This window comes from Triplophysa dalaica, chromosome 13 (genome assembly GCF_015846415.1).
Source record: "Triplophysa dalaica isolate WHDGS20190420 chromosome 13, ASM1584641v1, whole genome shotgun sequence".
NCBI lineage: Eukaryota > Metazoa > Chordata > Actinopteri > Cypriniformes > Nemacheilidae > Triplophysa > Triplophysa dalaica.
The window spans coordinates 10,397,060-10,423,268 of record NC_079554.1 but is presented as its reverse complement, the minus strand read 5'-3'; the positions used below and the strand labels follow the sequence as shown (position 1 = coordinate 10,423,268).

The window sequence follows — 26,209 nt, the reverse complement described above, 5'->3', positions numbered from 1 at the left end:
TCAGAGTTTTAATATCTGTTGGATTTCACAGGTGTTTTTTAGACATTCCTCATAAACAATCTTCATTTCACAATGCGTTATCATTATATTACATTCTTGACTCATTCCAGAGGTCTGTGCTCTTGGATACACATCTTTTACTTCCATATTAAATGAAGGATCTGATCTATATCCATCTCAACACATCAAGTGCTGAACAGTTTAGCTACAAACTGACAAGACGTCATCACGTTAATACATTTAAACAGTCCAAAAAATAAACTTGATCAAACATCTGAGGTTTCTGCAGGTCAACTGGCACTTGCAACACCGAGGTCATAGGTTGGATTCAAAGAGAATGGACATGAAATGTAAAACCCGGATGGATAAAACCATCTGTAAGATGTCTAAATGTCAATTAAATGATAAAAGTTCAAATGATGAATGTAATATAATAAATGAATTAGCTCTATAACTATAGATGGTTTCATCAGATACACAAAGTTAACTTTGGGTCTGTTTCAGATTATAATATACAATCTAATTAAGATTCATCTTATTTATTTGTATTAAATTCAATCAAAACTACAAAAAAAGTTATTGAATCTTTGTGGAGGTCTACCGGAAGTTTATGTAGTTGCTGCTAAAACATACACAGTAATAATTACATTTTTCAAACTGTTCACTTTTCATTTGATTAATTGTATGTAACCTTTAAAACATTAAAGAAAGAGAAGATGTGATCAAAATTAGAGGAAAATAATGGATTGTAACTATAGATTTTAATCATTTTATATATATGAAATATATTTATAGAAATAAGCTTTGGTAAAATGTTTTACATTTTTTTATCCATAATTTGACAATAATGAATATATGAAAGTTGAACACATATCTATACACATTTGATATAATAATAATAATACATCTCTTTGCAGTGTCCATTAACATATTTAGTCCCCTTGAACTTTAGATTAAATCACAGACTCTTGTGTTATACAGATGTTTCATCAGAATCTCAGAAAGAATAAGATTCAGGTATTGCTTTGATGAATAGGAACAAGTTTTATAAAACAAATTAAACAAACACAGCTGAGGCACTTCCTTTCCAAAGAATTTAGATGTTAAGAGACACAATACAGAACAAAAAAAATCTTCTTTACATAAGGATCATTACACATTTAAGTATGTCATTAAATGAAACAAACATACAGCAAAACAATGACTGTTTACCAATGACATGATCCTACTTGAACAAAATGTGTATTTCACAAGAAAAAAGAATGCATGCTTTTCTTTGTTAACTGTAAAATGATACACACACGTAGCAAGAATATTTTTTATTGACAAGTTGAGAAAATTAGTTTTTTGATCATCAAAGTACAAAATGTATTGTGATTCTGCTTTGTAAATGTCTGTAGAGTAAAAAGAAAGGAGCAGCAGTCACCGAGAGTATATGGACCAGTATATAATGTTGAAGAGTGTGTACGCTCCAGGGAAGATGAGCCATGAGTATTTGTCAATAGCATGTGTGTCTATAAATAAACTGCTGCGTGAAGGTCCTTGTTCATTATCCAAAACTAAATGCATCAGGAACTGATCCTTTGTGTCTCCTTTCAGCTCGGACATGCCGTAGTTCCCGGTGCTCATTACATCCATGTCACTGTAGCTGCTGTTGTACATCATCTGCCCCGGATGAACCATTCCACACGTACACGGCAACTGTAGCATCATCACATTACATCACATCACACACGACGTCATGGTGATAACTGATAACTGAAGAGTATGATCTTACCTTACTGCTTTGTGTCCTCTCTTTACGCTCCTGTAATGTGGACAGCTGCGTGCTCGATCACAGACATAATGACTAAGCTGACCCAAAGGTTAATTTCCACAGTTGATGTAAGACACTCGGGGCATGGAGAGCACTGGTGTAAAGCCTGCAAAGAAACTCAAGACGTCATAACAAATCTACAGCCCTTGAATCACTTACGGTGAAAAAAATCATTGTCAGTGTAAGAGAGGTTCAATTATATCACAAATGCATCCGGTTTGAATACTTTTTTCCTATTAAAGAATAGTATTTCACTAAAACTCATGAGCGAGGTGAATAGCGCCTCATGCAGTTTTCACGTCAAGCATTTGACATTAGGAACTGAAAGCAGATGGGCTGTGAGCAGTCTGTCAAAACACACAACATCTGCATCACAATTAATACAAAAGAAACGTCAAAGTCATTCTTAAAGGTAAGGTTCATCTAAAAATAACAAATCACTCGTCATTTATTCCTCCTTGTGTGGTTGTAAAACACAAAATAAGGTATTTTGAAGAGGCTAAGCAGTGTGTCACATCCATTATCCCATTTATCATGCACCTCCAGGCTGCCACAGTATTGTATACAGCTGTTGCCTGAAGAGGTTGCAGAAGTCTACAACAGGACAACACAGGAGGGAAAATATATTTCGGGCAGGACAGACGAGAGCATTTGAAATGGAACTGTATCAATTCGCAATGAGCTGAGGTTCAGATGGAGCCCTAAAGGTGTCTGACCGGTCTCATTCTGCTTCCTGATTTTACCCAAAGTTAAAGGGGCCCTTACACACATGGTTTCTGCCAATCTCATATTAATCTTGAGTACCTATAATGTAGTATTGCATACGTCGTATCTTCGAAGAGTATTTAGTTTGATCACATTTATAAAATATAGATACAGCTCTACGATTACTTCCAAAATCACACAGCGTGTGCGGGGCGGAGGGGTAGGCTGAACTAAAGCACATTGTCAACAAAACACAGACATCAGTTTCACTTACCGCATGCGGTTCATGAACTGCATCTTTTAGCGATGGGACCGCTCCATATATCAATTTCAAACGATCTCCAAATCCAGCGTTATATCCACCGTTTCATCACCCAAATGTAGTGAACAAACAAACATGCTCTCTCTCTCTCCTGCACACAAGTGAAAGTGATGTCTGCGCAAGGCCCTTCTCCTGGTCTCCATGCTCCTGCGTGATTTTCCGGGAGAATTGTCCTATAAGGGACTAAGAAAAAAATGGTTACAAATCGTTACAATATGTTAAAAAAAACGTTCCGAATCCTGTACGATCGCTGGTGGAGTGTATATAGCACAGAAATACTACGTAATACACCCAACTCGTTTTTTGACAAGTTGACCATGTTAAGCATGAGAAGACAGCACGTTTAACATTGTAAAGAATTCAGAATGCATGACACATCGTCGCAGCACCCCTTTAACCCTTACGAGCACAATAAATCAAAAATAAATGCAACGAAACTTCGTATTTGTTATTTTATACAGTTGTTCTTACTTAGTTTATATTCAAGTGTATATAGGCTATGAAATGTTTGCTTTTCACAGCTGTTAGGACATCGCAAAAGATAGAAATTAACAAGGAAAACACTTCACTTGATAGGATTTTTCCTTTATGTCAGCTGCATGTGCGGAACACTTGACAGGGAAGAAAAGGCAACATATTCTTGAGCAAATTCCTACCCAGCCTCTATTAAGGTAAATATATTCTCTTAATGCCCCTGTGAAACATGGATTGTGTGTTCCGACCTTGCGACCAAGTGTAAGGGAGAGAGACAGTTCAGAAACCGACGTGTTCGACTTCATTAAGCTCTGATCAGAATGATCTGAATATGACATCAATGTTCTGTGAGAGTGTTTTAAAAGCATATGTTCCGAGGGTTTCCATGATAAATAAACAAAGGGGAGACTCACGGAAACTTATTAAAACAGCCTCCATTATTCGCAAACAGTGTATAAAACCTGGAAAATTATATATGAGCCCACAAAAATTACAGAGATGGCGATTCGCACGGGCTTAAGATAACTGTCAACTTCTGCAATTAATACAACTGACAAGCGGTCCCCAGGTAATACTAATCTCGTGCTAAAAGTGCTTATGGCATGTCAAGCCATCTCATACAAAACAATAGTTACACAGAGAACAAAAATGTTTTGCTCACATAATATTGCTGCGCCATTCCTATCTGATCCAATATTGAAGGCAGCACTGCTTTTTAATTTTATACTCTCCACAAATTCAGTGTCAACCTGTGTCTTGTTCACTAAGGAATCCTTGGAGAAATGAAACAGACAAACGCTCCATGTTTTCCCACATGAGCTGGAACGTCTGGAACTTTAACCACCACATTCCTAATATCGAAATTCGAAAGAAGGTTATGCAGCGATTTATGCAACTCTATTCCTCCACAACCAGGGATGGCACAATATTTAGCTTTCTTTAACGGCATGTTTGTTTATTGCTTGCTCGCTCTATCTTTTCTGTCATGTGCGAACCAGTGGGCGGTGCTAGAGAAGTAGTCGTTGATACTTTTCTTCAGAGGTGGTGTTCAACCTATCAATGTCGTCATAGATAGGTGCATTCCAGAACCTGGCGTTCGCTGGGCCTATAACAGATGACATTGTGTGCCGTTCCCAATGTGGAGCTCTGCAATTTCACGAGCTCAGAGCATTCCCCCCTGTCCAGGGTGAGGGCTCCGAATCCCGCATTTGCCTGAACCCGGAACACTCCCCCCCCCTTTTTTGTCCTGCTGGAGACGAGGGGCTCCAGGTGAGGAGCCGGGGTGGTGGTGGGATGTTAGAGACTGAAGAGAGAGTGAAGGTAAGATGCCTTGACTATTTATAGGGACGCTCTCTCTCTCTCTTTGAAGTGATAGGTTGATTGTTGTGATTGCTGACAGCCGACCAGCCGAGTTCATTATCTGCTCCTGCTCCTCCCGAACTTAGTTTAGTAAAACACCATATTGAGAGACCGCTCTCGATAGGCAACGTCTCCAGTTACTGCCGTAACCTTGGTTCCCTGAGTAGCACGAACAAGAGATTTGCGTAGTCCGACGTGTTAACAACTGTGCAGGCGTTCTCTCGTAGATTCTGAGGTATGGCGTTAGAAATGGGAAAAAACGATGTGAGCTTGTAAACACAGCGGATAAAAAGATTACAGCTGCGCGAGCACACTGAAAACACTTGCGCGTAAAATTTGAGATTATGCACGTAAATCAACACTTGCCAGTGGAAATAACAAACACCTGAATCACAGGAGATCGCTCATGCACAGTATTGACTACACGCGCAAGTCATTTTGACTTTTGGCACTAAGGTGGCGGGACACTGCGATTTTGTGACAACAAATGCAATTGGCCCTGCTCTTTCTGGACTTCCCATTGTGATTGGCTGTTGCTGCCGTGTCAAGTCGATTACTGAAGAGGAGAGATGGCAGAGAATTGGGAAAAATAGGATCTAAGGAATTCCCATAAGGTTATATTTTATAGGTTGTCCCAAATGCAGTAAAACAAATGAGTGCAGTAAGGAGAATTACTAGAAACACTGGGTGAGTAAATAAATATATATTTCAATTTATATGGAAGCACTTCTGCTCTGCATTAAGCCATAGCAAATGTGCAGTGCCAGTGGTCACCATTTTGTAGATTAGTCAGGAATATAGACTTGTTAAATATGTTATAATATAAAGTTACATGTAATATTAGAATTTAACATTTTTCGCGTGCACATTTTACTATTCGCTAATCTACAAAGAGGTGACCACTGGTACTGCACCAGTTATTACTTAATGTGAATTCCTAGATCCTATTTTTCCCCAATTAAAAAATCCTTCTCTGCCATCTCTCCTTCTCTGTCTGACTTGAGGGCGGGAGTAACTGCCAATCACAACGGTTGTTCCAGAAAGGAGCAGGGCCAAATGCATTTGTTGTCACAAAATCGCAGTGTCCCGCCCCCCTTAGTACAAAGTCAAAATGAGTCGCGCGCGTGAAGAATCCCCCGATCTGCTTTAATTCGACGGTTTGTTATTTCTCATCGCATGTGTTGATTGAAGTGCACAATCTTGATTTTCGTGTTCGAATTAGAGATTTGCAATATCTATAGGTTTACATTTATGCCACAAGCGTTTTCAGTGTGCTCGTGCAGCTGTAATCTGCTTGCCTGCTGTGTTTACTAATTAGAAACTAGTTTTCTAACGCCATACTGAGGTATTGTCGCAATGCACCGTTTTTATACGGCCAAGGGCTCGTCTGTATTTGCAAACTGTTGCATGTCTTTCGACAATTTGCCAGTTTTTTTCACTGGCGTTATCCAATTAGACTTCAGTAAAGTGGTAAGGGAAAGAGTGTCTTCCGCTTCTCAGGGAACCGAAGATAAGACAGTAAACAGAGTTTTTCATGCACAAGGGTTTATTTTTATGCACAAAGGGTTTTCCATGCACAAGAGGGTATTTTTATGCACAAAGGTTTTTTTTTATAATGAACAAAGGGTTTTCCATGTACAAGAGGGTATTTTTATACACAAAGGGTGTTTTTTTCATGCACAAAGGGTTTTTCATGCACAAGGGGTTTTGATGTCGTGGTCAGATGATGGCAGTAGACAGGAGACAGTCAAACAGTCTCTAAACCTCATCATGGACGGATCTATTGAAGCGGTTGTGCTTGTTGACCCACAGATGTTTCAGTTTTGGATCGTGTAGGTATCGCTCATGCAGCTGCTGTCTTTCCAGTAACATCTTCTCTTTTCTTCTTTTCTTCTCGTCTCTTTTCCTGATCTTTTGCTCAACCCATTCGCAGAGAGAAGAAGAAGTCTTCAGTTGCTGAGTCTCTGTCTTGGGGCGACAGGAAGGATTGACATGGAACAATCTTGTCTTTCGATCCCTTGGTTTCTGAGGGGCAACGTCTGTTTCCATCTTTGAAGAAGAGGAATATGACTCCGAGTCGTTCTCATGTGTATCAGTGATGTCTTGAACCTTCTCCATCTGGATGGGAGGTACTGGCTTCTGGTCTTCACTGTCATTCTCCATCCAACACTTCCCTATAGCTTTCAGCGGTGGATGCTTTATCTCAGCCACCAGCGCTTTATTTTGGGAAGTCTTCATCTCACCGGGACCGATCGTCCTCCCAGTGTACTTCACATACTCATTTTCAATTTCAATATCTTCTAGGTCAAACAGTAAGGTGGATGAAGAACGTGGAAGGATTTGGATGCCATGATCTACTTGAATCATCAGATCCAGTTCCTCTGACGGCTGAAAGGGTGCAGAATTTGTTAGATACATTTACATTTAGGCATTTGGCAGACGCTTTTATCCAAAGCGATATACATTGCTTTATCCTATACATTTTACATAGGTTTTGCAAGCCCCTGTGATCGAACCCACAACCTGCCCTTACCACTGAGCTACAGGAAAGCAGATACATCACTTCATCTGATACCGCGGTTGGGTTTTCACAAACCAGCAGCGGTGCTTTCACAGATGGTAGTGTTTGTATCCGGCCAGCTGGTGCCACTGACTCTGGAAAGATCCTGTCACCCAGAGACGACTCCTCAATCGTAGGCAAGGGTTGGAAGTGTCGTGAGGTTCGGTAAAAACGTACTGGCTCCCCTGCTGATAGCTGAGGTCTGAACATAGGTCTGATCTTATCAGCGGGTAGAGTGGAGTTTGGAAGGACCCGGTTAAAAATCACTGGTCCGGCCGATGGCAGGGCATTAATTTCAGTGAATGGTGGAGTTGGAGGGTCAGATGCCTCTTTAACCAATATTGGCTCTGGCAATGATGGCATCTTTAGGAGACTGCTCATCTCTTTCTTCTCTTCATTCTCAGAACTTTTCTCATTTTCACTTGTGTCCTCTATCTCGTTACACTTGTCTGCACCACTCTGTAGAACATGATGAGATCAATAAGACAGTGATAGCAAATCTTTAAAAAAAAACGATTCCCCTCATAAGACGAGATTTTACGGTAATCGGTGTTTATACAGCAGGTGGCGCTGTTACACACCTTTGGGGAAAAGTACAGAATCGCAGAACCTAAAACGTATATTTCTTATCGGTTTTTAATTATTGTTCTGACTGTAAACTGGGCGGAATCTTTGACAAATAACGTTAATTATCTCAGCTGTTTAATCAAAGTGATGCATTTTTGAAGAAACCTACCCACATCTAAGTAGTAACAAAAAAATGAAGATAGAAGAATATGGGTTCCTTTGTTTAAAAGCAGAGACTCTGTTCTTTCATTTGACATATTATTTGTCCATATATTCTTTATGTACTGTGACCCATTAAAGTTAAGTGAAAATGTTAAAAAATGCTGGCGGAGGCTGGCAACTTTTGTTTTAAAAGTCTGGCGGGGAAATAGTTAAGGACAATCGCATTTTATTTTTTAGCTTTTGTCGGTTAAAAAAGACGCTGAAAATCTAAACCTGCAATCATGACTAAAAACAGCGTCTCGGCTAGCAGTAGCATATCGAGCCGATATTGTGTAGTATGATGTGATAATGTATGTTACATACTACAATAAATATCCCAAGTGAAGCAATTTAATAAATAAAATAAACAGGTACAATTTAATATTAAATTGTGACAAGAAACGTAAAGTGTTGTTGCACTTTAGTTACACACACTGAAGTTACTGACATTATCGTTACATTAAACGCTTAATTGCTTCACGAGCCCGATGAGATAAATCAATAAAGATTATGTATTTAAGATGTCCTAAACATTTCAGTAATGGTTTCCTTATTGTCAAATGTAAGACAACATTCAGGTTTGTGATGCTAAAATCAAATAAATCTCTTACCGCTGCATCTTTAAACGATTCCTCCTCATCCAATTCAGTCGATACTTGATCTGACAAGCAGAAAGAGAAAAGACACCGGAGCAAGTCGATAAAATCGCTGAACAGAGACATCTTTAAACGCTAAATGTCGAGAAGTAAACTTGAAGTCCGTTTATAACTCGCTAAAAACGTCTTCGTTCGAGTGCTGACGTTGGTCTATCATGTTGCTAGGTTACCTTTGGGACGATGTTTTTTTCGAACAATAACATTTGGCCCAAACCTAACTTATTTGACTCCGGAAGGAATCCGTTGAGTAGTTTTAATTTAATTTTATACATTTACAATAAAATATAATAAGAAAACAACTTATGACAAAAATAAATCAATACTGCTGTAAAAAAAAATAGTTGTAAACACGGCCAGGAAATTTGCTTCGAGCCAGAGTTATGTAAACTAGCCATGTGAAAAAATGATTTATAACATATATCCATAATAATAATAATGTTAATTATTCTATATAGTTTTATAGCATTTTTAAATAGTAATTCTATAAAAAAATAAATGCGCCATTCAGGCTTCACTAATCATACTGAAGATGAAAAAACATATTATATGTCATTATTTATATCCATTGGCACTCATTCTATTATTCATATTTTTATTTTTAGTTCTGTATGTATAATGACATAACTGTATACGAAAGTGTATTTTTCAAGTTGCTTTAATAAAAAAAAACATGATTATGTAATTGTCTTTAGCGCATGCGCGCTGTGAAGTTGGAAACTGATATTTTTACCCTCTGGCTTCTTCTCAACGGATATTTAAACCAAAAAATAAACTTGTAAGTTTCTGCAGGTCAACAGGCACTTGCAACAGCAAGGTCATAGGTTGGATTCAAAGAGAATGGACATGAAATGTAAAATAAAAAAGCATCTGTCAGATGTGTAAATGTCAATTAAATGATGTATGAATGTAATACAATAAATAAATTAGCTATATAACTATAGATCGTTTCATTAGATACACAAAGTTAACTTTGGGTCTGTGTCGGATTATAATATACAATTTAATTTAGATTCATATTGTTTATTTGTTTTAAATTCAATTAAAACTACTAATAAAACCAGTTATTTAATCTTTGTGGAGGTCTACAGGAAGTTTATGTAGTTGCCGCTAAAACATACAGAGTAATAATTACATTTCAAACTGTTCACTTTTCATTTGACAAATTGTAACCTTTAAAACATTGAAAACGTTAAAGAAAGAGAAGATGTGATAAAAATAAAAGGACAATAATGGATTGTAACTATGTATTTAATCATTGTGCATATATGGAATATATTTCTAAAAATAAGCTTTGATGAAATGTTTGACATTTTTTACTCATAATTTGACAATAATGATTATATGAAAGTTGAACACATATCTATACACATTTGATATAATAATAATAATACATCTCTTTGCAGTGTCCATTAACATATTTAGTCCCCTTGAACTTTAGATTAAATCACAGACTCTTGTGTTATACAGATGTTTCATCAGAATCTCAGAAAGAATAAGATTCAGGTATTGCTTTGATGAATAGGAACAAGTCTTATAAAACAAATTAAACAAACACAGCTGAGACACTTCCTTTCCAAAGAATTTGATGTTAACAGACACAATACAGAGCAAAGAAACACTTTCCATAAAGATCATTACACATTTAAGTCATTAAATGAAACAAACATACAGCAAAACAAACGTATCTATCCAGGACCAGATCACAATGATTGTTTACCAATGACATGATCCTACTTAACCAAAATGTGTTTTTCACACAAAAAAAGAATGCATGCTTTTCTTTGTTAACTGTAAAATGATACACACACGTAGCAAGAATAATTGTTATTGACAAGTTGAGAAAATTAGTTTTTTGATCATCACAGTGCAAAATGTATTGTGATTCTGCTTCGCAAATGTCTGTAGAGTAAAAAGAAAGGAGCAGCAGTCACCGAGAGTATATGGACCAGTATATAATGTTGAAGAGTGTGTACGCTCCAGGGAAGATGAGCCATGAGTATTTGTCAATAGCATGTGTGTACATAAATAAACTGCTGCGTGAAGGTCCTTGTTCATTATCCAAAACTAAATGCATCAGGAACTGATCCTTTGTGTCTCCTTTCAGCTCGGACATGCCGTAGTTCCCGGTGCTCATCACATCCATGTCACTGTAGCTGCTGTTGTACATCATCTGCCCCGGATGAACCATTCCACACGTACACGGCAACTGTAGCATCATCACATTACATCACATCACACACGACGTCATGGTGATAACTGATAACTGAAGAGTCTGATCTTACCTTACTGCTTTGTGTCCTCTCTTTACGCTCCTGTAATGTGGACAGCTGCGTGCTCGATCACAGACATAATGACTAAGCTGACCCAAAGGTTAATTTCCACAGTTGATGTAAGACACTCGGGGCATGGAGAGCACTGGTGTAAAGCCTGCAAAGAAACTCAAGACGTCATAACAAATCTACAGCCCTTGAATCACTTACGGTGAAAAAAATCATTGTCAGTGTAAGAGAGGTTCAATTATATCACAAATGCATCCGGTTTGAATACTTTTTTCCTATTAAAGAATAGTATTTCACTAAAACTCATGAGCGAGGTGAATAGCGCCTCATGCAGTTTTCACGTCAAGCATTTGACATTAGGAACTGAAAGCAGATGGGCTGTGAGAAGTCTGTCAAAACACACAACATCTGCATCACAATTAATACAAAAGAAACGTCAAAGTCATTCTTAAAGGTAAGGTTCATCTAAAAATAACAAATCACTCGTCATTTATTCCTCCTTGTGTGGTTGTAAAACACAAAATAAGGTATTTTGAAGAGGCTAAGCAGTGTGTCACATCCATTATCCCATTTATCATGCACCTCCAGGCTGCCACAGTATTGTATACAGCTGTTGCCTGAAGAGGTTGCAGAAGTCTACAACAGGACAACACAGGAGGGAAAATATATTTCGGGCAGGACAGACGAGAGCATTTGAAATGGAACTGTATCAATTCGCAATGAGCTGAGGTTCAGATGGAGCCCTAAAGGTGTCTGACCGGTCTCATTCTGCTTCCTGATTTTACCCAAAGTTAAAGGGGCCCTTACACACATGGTTTCTGCCAATCTCATATTAATCTTGAGTACCTATAATGTAGTATTGCATACGTCGTATCTTCGAAGAGTATTTAGTTTGATCACATTTATAAAATATAGATACAGCTCTACGATTACTTCCAAAATCACACAGCGTGTGCGGGGCGGAGGGGTAGGCTGAACTAAAGCACATTGTCAACAAAACACAGACATCAGTTTCACTTACCGCATGCGGTTCATGAACTGCATCTTTTAGCGATGGGACCGCTCCATATATCAATTTCAAACGATCTCCAAATCCAGCGTTATATCCACCGTTTCATCACCCAAATGTAGTGAACAAACAAACATGCTCTCTCTCTCTCCTGCACACAAGTGAAAGTGATGTCTGCGCAAGGCCCTTCTCCTGGTCTCCATGCTCCTGCGTGATTTTCCGGGAGAATTGTCCTATAAGGGACTAAGAAAAAAATGGTTACAAATCGTTACAATATGTTAAAAAAAACGTTCCGAATCCTGTACGATCGCTGGTGGAGTGTATATAGCACAGAAATACTACGTAATACACCCAACTCGTTTTTTGACAAGTTGACCATGTTAAGCATGAGAAGACAGCACGTTTAACATTGTAAAGAATTCAGAATGCATGACACATCGTCGCAGCACCCCTTTAACCCTTACGAGCACAATAAATCAAAAATAAATGCAACGAAACTTCGTATTTGTTATTTTATACAGTTGTTCTTACTTAGTTTATATTCAAGTGTATATAGGCTATGAAATGTTTGCTTTTCACAGCTGTTAGGACATCGCAAAAGATAGAAATTAACAAGGAAAACACTTCACTTGATAGGATTTTTCCTTTATGTCAGCTGCATGTGCGGAACACTTGACAGGGAAGAAAAGGCAACATATTCTTGAGCAAATTCCTACCCAGCCTCTATTAAGGTAAATATATTCTCTTAATGCCCCTGTGAAACATGGATTGTGTGTTCCGACCTTGCGACCAAGTGTAAGGGAGAGAGACAGTTCAGAAACCGACGTGTTCGACTTCATTAAGCTCTGATCAGAATGATCTGAATATGACATCAATGTTCTGTGAGAGTGTTTTAAAAGCATATGTTCCGAGGGTTTCCATGATAAATAAACAAAGGGGAGACTCACGGAAACTTATTAAAACAGCCTCCATTATTCGCAAACAGTGTATAAAACCTGGAAAATTATATATGAGCCCACAAAAATTACAGAGATGGCGATTCGCACGGGCTTAAGATAACTGTCAACTTCTGCAATTAATACAACTGACAAGCGGTCCCCAGGTAATACTAATCTCGTGCTAAAAGTGCTTATGGCATGTCAAGCCATCTCATACAAAACAATAGTTACACAGAGAACAAAAATGTTTTGCTCACATAATATTGCTGCGCCATTCCTATCTGATCCAATATTGAAGGCAGCACTGCTTTTTAATTTTATACTCTCCACAAATTCAGTGTCAACCTGTGTCTTGTTCACTAAGGAATCCTTGGAGAAATGAAACAGACAAACGCTCCATGTTTTCCCACATGAGCTGGAACGTCTGGAACTTTAACCACCACATTCCTAATATCGAAATTCGAAAGAAGGTTATGCAGCGATTTATGCAACTCTATTCCTCCACAACCAGGGATGGCACAATATTTAGCTTTCTTTAACGGCATGTTTGTTTATTGCTTGCTCGCTCTATCTTTTCTGTCATGTGCGAACCAGTGGGCGGTGCTAGAGAAGTAGTCGTTGATACTTTTCTTCAGAGGTGGTGTTCAACCTATCAATGTCGTCATAGATAGGTGCATTCCAGAACCTGGCGTTCGCTGGGCCTATAACAGATGACATTGTGTGCCGTTCCCAATGTGGAGCTCTGCAATTTCACGAGCTCAGAGCATTCCCCCCTGTCCAGGGTGAGGGCTCCGAATCCCGCATTTGCCTGAACCCGGAACACTCCCCCCCCCTTTTTTGTCCTGCTGGAGACGAGGGGCTCCAGGTGAGGAGCCGGGGTGGTGGTGGGATGTTAGAGACTGAAGAGAGAGTGAAGGTAAGATGCCTTGACTATTTATAGGGACGCTCTCTCTCTCTCTTTGAAGTGATAGGTTGATTGTTGTGATTGCTGACAGCCGACCAGCCGAGTTCATTATCTGCTCCTGCTCCTCCCGAACTTAGTTTAGTAAAACACCATATTGAGAGACCGCTCTCGATAGGCAACGTCTCCAGTTACTGCCGTAACCTTGGTTCCCTGAGTAGCACGAACAAGAGATTTGCGTAGTCCGACGTGTTAACAACTGTGCAGGCGTTCTCTCGTAGATTCTGAGGTATGGCGTTAGAAATGGGAAAAAACGATGTGAGCTTGTAAACACAGCGGATAAAAAGATTACAGCTGCGCGAGCACACTGAAAACACTTGCGCGTAAAATTTGAGATTATGCACGTAAATCAACACTTGCCAGTGGAAATAACAAACACCTGAATCACAGGAGATCGCTCATGCACAGTATTGACTACACGCGCAAGTCATTTTGACTTTTGGCACTAAGGTGGCGGGACACTGCGATTTTGTGACAACAAATGCAATTGGCCCTGCTCTTTCTGGACTTCCCATTGTGATTGGCTGTTGCTGCCGTGTCAAGTCGATTACTGAAGAGGAGAGATGGCAGAGAATTGGGAAAAATAGGATCTAAGGAATTCCCATAAGGTTATATTTTATAGGTTGTCCCAAATGCAGTAAAACAAATGAGTGCAGTAAGGAGAATTACTAGAAACACTGGGTGAGTAAATAAATATATATTTCAATTTATATGGAAGCACTTCTGCTCTGCATTAAGCCATAGCAAATGTGCAGTGCCAGTGGTCACCATTTTGTAGATTAGTCAGGAATATAGACTTGTTAAATATGTTATAATATAAAGTTACATGTAATATTAGAATTTAACATTTTTCGCGTGCACATTTTACTATTCGCTAATCTACAAAGAGGTGACCACTGGTACTGCACCAGTTATTACTTAATGTGAATTCCTAGATCCTATTTTTCCCCAATTAAAAAATCCTTCTCTGCCATCTCTCCTTCTCTGTCTGACTTGAGGGCGGGAGTAACTGCCAATCACAACGGTTGTTCCAGAAAGGAGCAGGGCCAAATGCATTTGTTGTCACAAAATCGCAGTGTCCCGCCCCCCTTAGTACAAAGTCAAAATGAGTCGCGCGCGTGAAGAATCCCCCGATCTGCTTTAATTCGACGGTTTGTTATTTCTCATCGCATGTGTTGATTGAAGTGCACAATCTTGATTTTCGTGTTCGAATTAGAGATTTGCAATATCTATAGGTTTACATTTATGCCACAAGCGTTTTCAGTGTGCTCGTGCAGCTGTAATCTGCTTGCCTGCTGTGTTTACTAATTAGAAACTAGTTTTCTAACGCCATACTGAGGTATTGTCGCAATGCACCGTTTTTATACGGCCAAGGGCTCGTCTGTATTTGCAAACTGTTGCATGTCTTTCGACAATTTGCCAGTTTTTTTCACTGGCGTTATCCAATTAGACTTAAGTAAAGTGGTAAGGGAAAGAGTGTCTTCCGCTTCTCAGGGAACCGAAGATAAGACAGTAAACAGAGTTTTTCATGCACAAGGGTTTATTTTTATGCACAAAGGGTTTTCCATGCACAAGAGGGTATTTTTATGCACAAAGGTTTTTTTTTATAATGAACAAAGGGTTTTCCATGTACAAGAGGGTATTTTTATACACAAAGGGTGTTTTTTTCATGCACAAAGGGTTTTTCATGCACAAGGGGTTTTGATGTCGTGATCAGATGATGGCAGTAGACAGGAGACAGTCAAACAGTCTCTAAACCTCATCATGGACGGATCTATTGAAGCGGTTGTGCTTGTTGACCCACAGATGTTTCAGTTTTGGATCGTGTAGGTATCGCTCATGCAGCTGCTGTCTTTCCAGTAACATCTTCTCTTTTCTTCTTTTCTTCTCGTCTCTTTTCCTGATCTTTTGCTCAACCCATTCGCAGAGAGAAGAAGAAGTCTTCAGTTGCTGAGTCTCTGTCTTGGGGCGACAGGAAGGATTGACATGGAACAATCTTGTCTTTCGATCCCTTGGTTTCTGAGGGGCAACGTCTGTTTCCATCTTTGAAGAAGAGGAATATGACTCCGAGTCGTTCTCATGTGTATCAGTGATGTCTTGAACCTTCTCCATCTGGATGGGAGGCACTGGCTTCTGGTCTTCACTGTCATTCTCCATCCAACACTTCCCTATAGCTTTCAGCGGTGGATGCTTTATCTCAGCCACCAGCGCTTTATTTTGGGAAGTCTTCATCTCACCGGGACCGATCGTCCTCCCAGTGTACTTCACATACTCATTTTCAATTTCAATATCTTCTAGGTCAAACAGTAAGGTGGATGAAGAACGTGGAAGGATTTGGATGCCATGATCTACTTGAATCATCAGATCCAGTTCCTCTGACGGCTGAAAGGGTGCAGAATTTGTTAGATACATTTACATTTAGGCATTTGGCAGACGCTTTTATCCAAAGCGATATACATTGCTTTATCCTATACATTTAACATAGGTTTTGCAAGCCCCTTTGATCGAACCCACAACCTGCCCTTACCACTGAGCTACAGGAAAGCAGATACATCACTTCATCTGATACCGCGGTTGGGTTTTCACAAACCAGCAGCGGTGCTTTCACAGATGGTAGTGTTTGTATCCGGCCAGCTGGTGCCACTGACTCTGGAAAGATCCTGTCACCCAGAGACGACTCCTCAATCGTAGGCAAGGGTTGGAAGTGTCGTGAGGTTCGGTAAAAACGTACTGGCTCCCCTGCTGATAGCTGAGGTCTGAACATAGGTCTGATCTTATCAGCGGGTAGAGTGGAGTTTGGAAGGACCCGGTTAAAAATCACTGGTCCGGCCGATGGCAGGGCATTAATTTCAGTGAATGGTGGAGTTGGAGGGTCAGATGCCTCTTTAACCAATATTGGCTCTGGCAATGATGGCATCTTTAGGAGACTGCTCATCTCTTTCTTCTCTTCATTCTCAGAACTTTTCTCATTTTCACTTGTGTCCTCTATCTCGTTACACTTGTCTGCACCACTCTGTAGAACATGATGAGATCAATAAGACAGTGATAGCAAATCTTTAAAAAAAAACGATTCCCCTCATAAGACGAGTTTTTACGGTAATCGGTGTTTATACAGCAGGTGGAGCTGTTACACACATTTGGGGAAAAGTACAGAATCGCAGAACCTAAAACGTATATTTCTTATCGGTTTTTAATTATTGTTCTGACTGTAAACTGGGCGGAATCTTTGACAAATAACGTTAATTATCTCAGCTGTTTAATCAAAGTGATGCATTTTTGAAGAAACCTACCCACATCTAAGTAGTAACAAAAAAATGAAGATAGAAGAATATGGGTTCCTTTGTTTAAAAGCAGAGACTCTGTTCTTTCATTTGACATATTGTTTGTCCATATATTCTTTATGTACTGTGACCCATTAAAGTTAAGTGAAAATGTTAAAAAATGCTGGCGGAGGCTGGCAACTTTTGTTTTAAAAGTCTGGCGGGGAAATAGTTAAGGACAATCGCATTTTATTTTTTAGCTTTTGTCGGTTAAAAAAGACGCTGAAAATCTAAACCTGCAATCATGACTAAAAACAGCGTCTCGGCTAGCAGTAGCATATCGAGCCGATATTGTGTAGTATGATGTGATAATGTATGTTACATACTACAATAAATATCCCAAGTGAAGCAATTTAATAAATAAAATAAACAGGTACAATTTAATATTAAATTGTGACAAGAAACGTAAAGTGTTGTTGCACTTTAGTTACACACACTGAAGTTACTGACATTATCGTTACATTAAACGCTTAATTGCTTCACGAGCCCGATGAGATAAATCAATAAAGAGTATGTATTTAAGATGTCCTAAACATTTCAGTAATGGTTTCCTTATTGTCAAATGTAAGACAACATTCAGGTTTGTGATGCTAAAATCAAATAAATCTCTTACCGCTGCATCTTTAAACGATTCCTCCTCATCCAATTCAGTCGATACTTGATCTGACAAGCAGAAAGAGAAAAGACACCGGAGCAAGTCGATAAAATCGCTGAACAGAGACATCTTTAAACGCTAAATGTCGAGAAGTAAACTTGAAGTCCGTTTATAACTCGCTAAAAACGTCTTCGTTCGAGTGCTGACGTTGGTCTATCATGTTGCTAGGTTACCTTTGGGACGATGTTTTTTTCGAACAATAACATTTGGCCCAAACCTAACTTATTTGACTCCGGAAGGAATCCGTTGAGTAGTTTTAATTTAATTTTATACATTTACAATAAAATATAATAAGAAAACAACTTATGACAAAAATAAATCAATACTGCTGTAAAAAAAAATAGTTGTAAACACGGCCAGGAAATTTGCTTCGAGCCAGAGTTATGTAAACTAGCCATGTGAAAAAATGATTTATAACATATATCCATAATAATAATAATGTTAATTATTCTATATAGTTTTATAGCATTTTTAAATAGTAATTCTATAAAAAAATAAATGCGCCATTCAGGCTTCACTAATCATACTGAAGATGAAAAAACATATTATATGTCATTATTTATATCCATTGGCACTCATTCTATTATTCATATTTTTATTTTTAGTTCTGTATGTATAATGACATAACTGTATACGAAAGTGTATTTTTCAAGTTGCTTTAATAAAAAAAAACATGATTATGTAATTGTCTTTAGCGCATGCGCGCTGTGAAGTTGGAAACTGATATTTTTACCCTCTGGCTTCTTCTCAACGGATATTTAAACCAAAAAATAAACTTGTAAGTTTCTGCAGGTCAACCGGCACTTGCAACAGCAAGGTCATAGGTTGGATTCAAAGAGAATGGACATGAAATGTAAAATAAAAAAGCATCTGTCAGATGCGTAAATGTCAATTAAATGATGTATGAATGTAATACAATAAATAAATTAGCTATATAACTATAGATCGTTTCATTAGATACACAAAGTTAACTTTGGGTCTGTGTCGGATTATAATATACAATTTAATTTAGATTCATATTGTTTATTTGTTTTAAATTCAATTAAAACTACTAATAAAACCAGTTATTTAATCTTTGTGGAGGTCTACAGGAAGTTTATGTAGTTGCCGCTAAAACATACAGAGTAATAATTACATTTCAAACTGTTCACTTTTCATTTGACAAATTGTAACCTTTAAAACATTGAAAACGTTAAAGAAAGAGAAGATGTGATAAAAATAAAAGGACAATAATGGATTGTAACTATGTATTTAATCATTGTGCATATTTGGAATATATTTCTAAAAATAAGCTTTGATGAAATGTTTGACATTTTTTACTCATAATTTGACAATAATGAATATATGAAAGTTGAACACATATCTATACACATTTGATATAATAATAATAATACATCTCTTTGCAGTGTCCATTAACATATTTAGTCCCCTTGAACTTTAGATTAAATCACAGACTCTTGTGTTATACAGATGTTTCATCAGAATCTCAGAAAGAACAAGATTCAGGTATTGCTTTGATGAATAGGAACAAGTCTTATAAAACAAATTAAACAAACACAGCTGAGACACTTCCTTTCCAAAGAATTTGATGTTAACAGACACAATACAGAGCAAAGAAACACTTTCCATAAAGATCATTACACATTTAAGTCATTAAATGAAACAAACATACAGCAAAACAAACGTATCTATCCAGGACCAGATCACAATGATTGTTTACCAATGACATGATCCTACTTAACCAAAATGTGTTTTTCACAAAAAAAAGAATGCATGCTTTTCTTTGTTAACTGTAAAATGATACACACACGTATCAAGAATATTTGTTATTGACAAGTTGAGAAAATTAGTTTTTTGATCATCACAGTACAAAATGTATTGTGATTCTGCTTCGCAAATGTCTGTAGAGTAAAAAGAAAGGAGCAGCAGTCACCGAGAGTATATGGACCAGTATATAATGTTGAAGAGTGTGTACGCTCCAGGGAAGATGAGCCATGAGTATTTGTCAATAGCATGTGTGTCTATAAATAAACTGCTGCGTGAAGGTCCTTGTTCATTATCCAAAACTAAATGCATCAGGAACTGATCCTTTGTGTCTCCTTTCAGCTCTGACATGCCGTAGTTCCCGGTGCTCATCACATCCATGTCACTGTAGCTGCTGTTGTACATCATCTGCCCCGGATGAACCATTCCACACGTACACGGCAACTGCAGCATCATCACATCACATCACACACGACGTCATGGTGATAACTGATAACTGAAGAGTCTGATCTTACCTTACTGCTTTGTGTCCTCTCTTTACGCTCCTGTAATGTGGACAGCTGCGTGCTCGATCACAGACATAATGACTAATCTGACCCAAAGGTTAATTTCCACATTTGATGTAAGACACTCGGGGCATGGAGGCGGTTTCCCCTGTGATGATGGTGGACACGGTGAGCACCGTGGTAATGCCTGCAAAGAAACTCAAGACGTCATAACAAATCTACAGCACTTGAATCACTTACGGTGAAAAAAATCATTGTCAGTGTAAGAGAGGTTCAATTATATCACTAAAACTCATGAGCGAGGTGAAGAACGGTGCTCGCCGTTTTCACGTCAAGCATTTAACATTAATCTGTTATCACAAACAATTGTTGTCAAACTGAAAGCAGATGGGCTGTGAACAGTCTGTCAAAACACACAACATCTGCATCACAATTATTACAAAAGAAACGTCAAAGTCATTCTTAAAGGTAAGGTTCATCTAAAAATAACAAATCACTCGTCATTTATTCCTCCTTGTGTGGTTGTAAAAAACAAAAGAATGTATTTTAAAAAATGTCTCATTGGTTTTGTGTGTTCTGTTCAATGGAAATCAATGGGGTTCGATGTTGTTTGAATATCAACGTTATTCAAAATATCCTCTGCAGAATTTTCATTTTGGGTGAACTTTATTCAATTCTGCTCGAATGCATTTGATTAAATTTGATGACCAGCTGTCCTTCATTGATCACATTGCAAAAACAATGCGGTCATGGCGATGTGCCTTATTCAACAATGGAAAGGTTAGACCCTATCTCACTGAGCAGGCCCTGAGCAACTACTTGTTCAGGCCCGCGTAATCTCAAGGTTGGACTTCTGCAATGCTCTCCTCTCTGGTCTTCCTATCAAACCACTCCAGCTGGTTGACTAAATGTAAATGATCAAACTAATACAAAGGAGGGTGACCCCTTTCTAAATCAAAGACTGTGCATTCTCTCCTGCAGTTTATTTATTTCATATTAATAGTAAGCGTTCCACACCAAACCATTTCCATTGATTCACACACATGAATCAAATAAAGTTTCACTGGCGTAACAAAAATTGATGTAAAACACATATTTGTTTATTTGCACCAAAAACAAAACAGATAATTGCACGTATCATAAGAATATTTAAAGGAAATTTTTACGATACACTTTACAACTTTCCCTATAAGTGTGTGGGTTTGATAAATCCACACACAGAAAACAATTGCAGATTTTTTCATAAATACCTCACAATGCATGTATATAAATCGATTTTACATTGTTAATAAATTTAATAAAATCAAATATAATGTCCCTTTTCCATTTCGAGCACAGACCAGACATGGAGTTCTTAAGGTTGTAAACACTTGGGGATCTTGTCAAAAAGAGGAATAAAGACACCGACAAATAAAGTGTTTGTGTATTGTGTATTATTTTTGTTGATCTACCACCACGTATAAACAGACGTTAAAAGCCACACAGTTTACCGTGAATGATTTAATTCATCATTTTCTTAGACAAGTGAATTGTCACCATTCACAATATGCACACATTTGTGCCTAAACTTATCCTTAATAATACAAGCCCAAAAACGGCTCCGTTACTCTCTCGTCTGCACACTGCTGACGTTATTGCGAACAGAATCGCAAGTGTAATGACGGGTCTTACTTACAACCCCTCATAGTCTCGAAACCGCCATCGGTCCTCTGAGGGAGAGACGAGCTCGCACCTCTGCCTGCACACACAGCTCTCCCTCTAACAGCTGGCCTCCGTTACACGTGAAGTGACAGATTTTTCATCTACAGCGGTGTTTTGTGGTTTGCATCGGTGGATCCTTTCGCTCAAAAGTGTCCGCCGTTCGAATTGTAATGTTGTTTAGCCATTTCTACGTCCTGCCTTCTTCTTCTTCTTCTTCTTCGCAGATAGGTTGCAGCTAGAAGGGATGCAGCTACGGCCGGAAGTGGTGAAACATCTCGCTATATAATTCCAATAAATTCCAATAACTACCCCATACGCCTACCCCAACCCTAAACATAACCATCCAAAAATACAAAATATAACTCAACTGTTTTTAGAGTGACGCAAATTATACGGTATTGGAGCGCGCGTGCCCAGTGGAGGTGTCTGTATCCCGTCTATTATGTAGAGAAACAAATATGTACAGCACTGAAATATGTAACGTGTTGATAACGTTCGTCTATGAACATTTGACACTACGACCTGTACAAATAAAACCAAATGATTGCTTCCATCGTGTTACGTATGATCTTTGACCTTACGTCCGTCCAGTACGTTAGGTGACGTGACCTGACGTGCTTCGGCTCGATCACACCTGCACTCTAGGCTTGAGGCGACGACTACATTGCTGTCGTATCAGAGTTGGCTTTAAAAGCTTTACCTGTGAATCCATTTGTGTGTGAGGGCTTCCAACGACGTCACCTGGTCATAAGACAAACACAACTCGGTGTATTTACCACGATCAATCTATACTTTGTTAAAGCACTGCTTGGTCTTCAGTTGGAGCGTTGCCATTGGCTGTTGGTTTGAATATTTAATGAGGGAGGTCTGTCACAGTTGTTCTTTAAAGATTTTCGTGTATAAATATCACTGTGCTTCGAGTTGCGTTTTGAACAATAGGGTGTATGATAAGGGCTCTGTGGGGCTCGTGTTCTCAACGTTAGACGTTCATTGAAGTTCGCCCCCTACCGTCGTCGAAAGTAGCAGCGCCGATGGGAGGTATAAATAGCAGGCGCGCGAGCTGTTGTATCGGCTGGGCCAGAGAGCGTCGCCTCGGCCAAGCCAACATGCTACTAGAGTCGCTAGCTGAGTGGCGCGCTATTGCACCTCTGACCCAGCCCCTGGTGCCGTCGGTACGCCGATGGGCATCAGGTTTTGCTTCCTGCTAGTGTACAAAAGACACAGATTACTGTTTAACCTATACTTTATTTAACCTATTCAACGACAAGCAGTGAAGCCGTCCCACACACCGGAAGTACATCGAATCCCCTGCTGTAGTCATTTATATAAGGAAACTCATTAATATAAAGAAAACTCGGTAAAAATCTGAGAAAAACGCCATACATCTCCCTCTCCGAACCACCAACCGAGACGCTCTAGAGGCTGCGGTCTTTCGCATCCTCGCTAGAGTTCCCGCCCGTCTCCCGTCCGGACCGACGTCGGTTCGAGGCCCGCGCAGAGCGGTACGAGAAGGAGCGGTTACTTATGCAGCTTGTGTTTTTGGAACAAAACGTAGGCAACATATGAAGAGATTGGTTACAAAATGACTTATCACATCAAGTTTTTCTTATCGTGCGTTCAACTGCAGTTGCTTTGTTTTGATTTAAGCCATATGACTTCAAGAAATAAGAGAATCGGGTTTACTGAATGAGCATTGAGCCCTACTCATAAAATGTCCTTCTCATGCATTCATTTTTTCTCTATTTCCTAAGAATATTTGTCATTCTTATTGCTCCTTTATTGCCTTTCTTCCCGTGCCTTGCTTAATGCCCATTTATTTACATCAATCTTAATGCAGTATACAAAGAGTTTAGTTCCAAAATGAAAACTCGGTTCTTTAAAACATTTCTAAAATCGTGTTTGTCATGATGTTTTTGGTGCGTTTTATTGTACTACATTTAAAGTTTCTAAATATATTACATTTTGTTCTTATATAAAAGCATACATTTTAGATAGTTATAGAAGTTCATGTACCTCTCTGATTTGAACAAAGGCTATGGGCCTCACAAGGTCGGCACCAAGCAGATATGGACCTCACATCTGCTTAGCATCTCACACACACACACACACACACACGCTTTTGAAGATACTAGTTGGTACCATTCACAGACGAACACAGTATACACTGTTGTATTGATTTACATACATGTTTGCTAAGCCAGGTGTAGTAAATGACAACGTGCTACAACATGCATTTCTTTTTAAGATGGATGTATGTGCATTTCTTTTTTAAGCTTTTAAAAGGTTTTGCCACAGTTAAATACTGATATATGGAGCTTGACATTTTACTGTGGAAGGTCAAAAAAGGATGGACAACCAAAAATAGGTGATGCCATGTGAAACCTGATTTAATTCTGGTCTAAACGGTGAGAACAATGTATAAAAGATGGAGTCAGATATGCACTGGTCAGACATCTTCAGATGAACTCTGTATGTCTCACTTTGACTTTTTCGAACAAATTAAAGATTGAAACCTTTGAAACTTGGCTTCTTGGGCTTAGTGATTTCCCTCAACATTTGATGATCGATTTCACCACAACAACTGCGCCTCCCTTCACCAGCTGGCCTCCGTTACATACTGTATACATCAGTTCAAGAAAGTTACTGCAAGAGTTAAGTGAAAAAGTGTGTGTGAAAAATAAGCTTTCTTCAAGCCAATAACCAAGATATTCATTTTAGCACATTAACGCATGTGAAAGCCAGAATGCAAAATAAACCTGTTTTTTAAGGCACTCACCAAGCAAAAGTGGTCTGAGATCAGCCTGTGTGCTTGAACCTAAAGATAAGCTTCACTCAACAGCTAAAAACACAAGTGTGAAACAGCGCCACCTAGTGGTGAAGGACGGTAATGGGAAAATTAAAATGAAGCGACATCGTATCAGATTATCGGTCAGTTTACGGGAAAGTAAAAGGCAGTGTAAAAAGAGATTTAAACTAATTATTGCGTTGTTTAATAACACTTTGTTAAAAGTGCTGCGCAAACAAATGTCATTGAATGTTGTAAGGTGTCGCATAAAGCGACTGTAAAACTGTCACCATTACATAATTATTAGAATGATTGACACGATGACGACCTCCAGCGGTAGAGGTCACACCTAGTGGTAAAAGACACCCGTTTGTTCCAATAAGAAGTCAAAATGAATTTATCTTGAGGCAATTAAAGAAAGTGAGGATTCAGTAAACCTTTTCACATGAACACCAACACGTGTTGCATCTGTGAAAGAGTAAAACAGGCATACTGTAGCTTCTAAACGTGATTTGTAATCTATGATCTAGCTTCGCTAGATATCGCAGGCCATGTTCACAATGAACAGAGAGTTAGTTTGCTTTTTCAGTACGTGTACATCCGGGTGCTGTTGATTTTATTGGTTAGGTGGTGAAAAGAATACCAAACACACCCGTATACAAGAAAATATCTTTATTTGGAGGCGTGCGCTTTTGTTATTAAAGCGCTATAGCCTGTGAAAACATTGGATTCAAAGTCATTAAATACAGCAGATTACCAAAAATGTCAATCCAGTGTTTTCTTCACTTTCTCGGGGAATGTTGAAGATTCACAAAAACATGAAGTCCACCTTTTCCCTCAAACCCGGTGTCACAAGGGCATCTTTAAAATCATAGATAGGTTTTCTAATCAACGCATCCCCATTATAATGCGCATTCCTGGTATTATCGTGCACGGTTCGCGTTATTTCAAACAAGCTTTTGTTTAAAATAGGAGAACCTTCTTTTTTGGATTTCACAAAGCCATCTGTCATGTCATTTATGAACCCTTTACGTCTCAACCCTTGGACTTGACATCCACTTTTTCTTTTCCAAAAGTGCTAATGGAAAGTCTCACCCTGCATTTAGAAGATCTTGTTGTACTCAAAAATAGGTTTTGATCTCATTTTGATTTTAACAAGACATCAACAATGGAAATCTGTAGTAAGCAACCGTTGTCATTGCATTAATAAACCATATAACAGTGACTGATGGGCTCACTTCGACAGCTCTGTTTGCTAGCAGCACATTGAGATCATCAATAATAAACATCACAAATGTGGAATCAGGATCGCTATCAAATCCATCCCTGGAAATCATTTGGGTTAATGTAAGCAGGATTAGAAAATGTGTACAATTGTTCTACTTTTGTGAGGTCACGTCTAAAAAGTGGATTTGTGAATAATTGCATTTCATATCCACTGATCAGGTCATTCAAATCAGTTTAAGGCAAATATTTTCCTGTGTGTAATACCACGAAACAAAGATTTTCATCCGTCCTACATTATCCTGCATTAAAGCGACGGTTGCACGGTTACAACGTAGTTAAATAATCAATGTTGTTTCAGCAGAAACAATGGTAACGGATCAGCAAGCATCATGGCTGTCTTCTTG

The 26,209-nt window shown here is 38.6% G+C and overlaps 2 protein-coding genes and 1 long non-coding RNA gene across 5 annotated transcripts; all 3 read right to left on the bottom strand.

The window, feature by feature from the left end:
- Nucleotides 1–867: 867 nt before the first annotated feature.
- Nucleotides 868–8,898, bottom strand: LOC130433911 (uncharacterized). 2 transcript variants are annotated; one of them, XR_008908627.1, is made up of 4 exons: nucleotides 8,616–8,745; nucleotides 2,796–3,026; nucleotides 1,778–1,922; nucleotides 868–1,701 (listed from the first exon to the last, which is right to left on the bottom strand). XR_008908627.1 is itself a non-coding variant. In XM_056763707.1 (3 exons), exons 1-3 carry the CDS (start codon nucleotides 8,724–8,726, stop codon nucleotides 6,435–6,437), a joined length of 1,227 nt encoding a protein of 408 aa, XP_056619685.1. In that variant the 5' UTR covers nucleotides 8,727–8,898; the 3' UTR covers nucleotides 5,747–6,434. The 2 variants fall into 2 exon arrangements, 1 of the variants encoding a protein (XP_056619685.1); XM_056763707.1 differs by lacking the exons at nucleotides 868–1,701; nucleotides 1,778–1,922; nucleotides 2,796–3,026 and adding exons at nucleotides 5,747–7,064; nucleotides 7,210–7,695 and having other exon boundaries at nucleotides 8,616–8,898.
- Nucleotides 8,899–9,961: 1,063 nt separating this feature from the next.
- Nucleotides 9,962–18,062, bottom strand: LOC130433921 (uncharacterized). Of its 2 annotated transcripts, XR_008908631.1 has the most exons (4): nucleotides 17,781–17,910; nucleotides 11,961–12,191; nucleotides 10,943–11,087; nucleotides 9,962–10,866 (listed from the first exon to the last, which is right to left on the bottom strand). XR_008908631.1 is itself a non-coding variant. In XM_056763723.1 (3 exons), exons 1-3 carry the CDS (start codon nucleotides 17,889–17,891, stop codon nucleotides 15,600–15,602), a joined length of 1,227 nt encoding a protein of 408 aa, XP_056619701.1. In that variant the 5' UTR covers nucleotides 17,892–18,062; the 3' UTR covers nucleotides 15,427–15,599. The 2 variants fall into 2 exon arrangements, 1 of the variants encoding a protein (XP_056619701.1); XM_056763723.1 differs by lacking the exons at nucleotides 9,962–10,866; nucleotides 10,943–11,087; nucleotides 11,961–12,191 and adding exons at nucleotides 15,427–16,229; nucleotides 16,375–16,860 and having other exon boundaries at nucleotides 17,781–18,062.
- A 1,293-nt stretch (nucleotides 18,063–19,355) lies between these two features.
- Nucleotides 19,356–21,982, bottom strand: LOC130434773 (uncharacterized). Its single transcript, XR_008908717.1, has 3 exons — nucleotides 21,768–21,982; nucleotides 20,102–20,279; nucleotides 19,356–20,030 (listed from the first exon to the last, which is right to left on the bottom strand). It is a non-coding gene; the product is annotated as an uncharacterized LOC130434773 (long non-coding RNA).
- Between the last annotated feature and the right edge of the window lie 4,227 nt (nucleotides 21,983–26,209).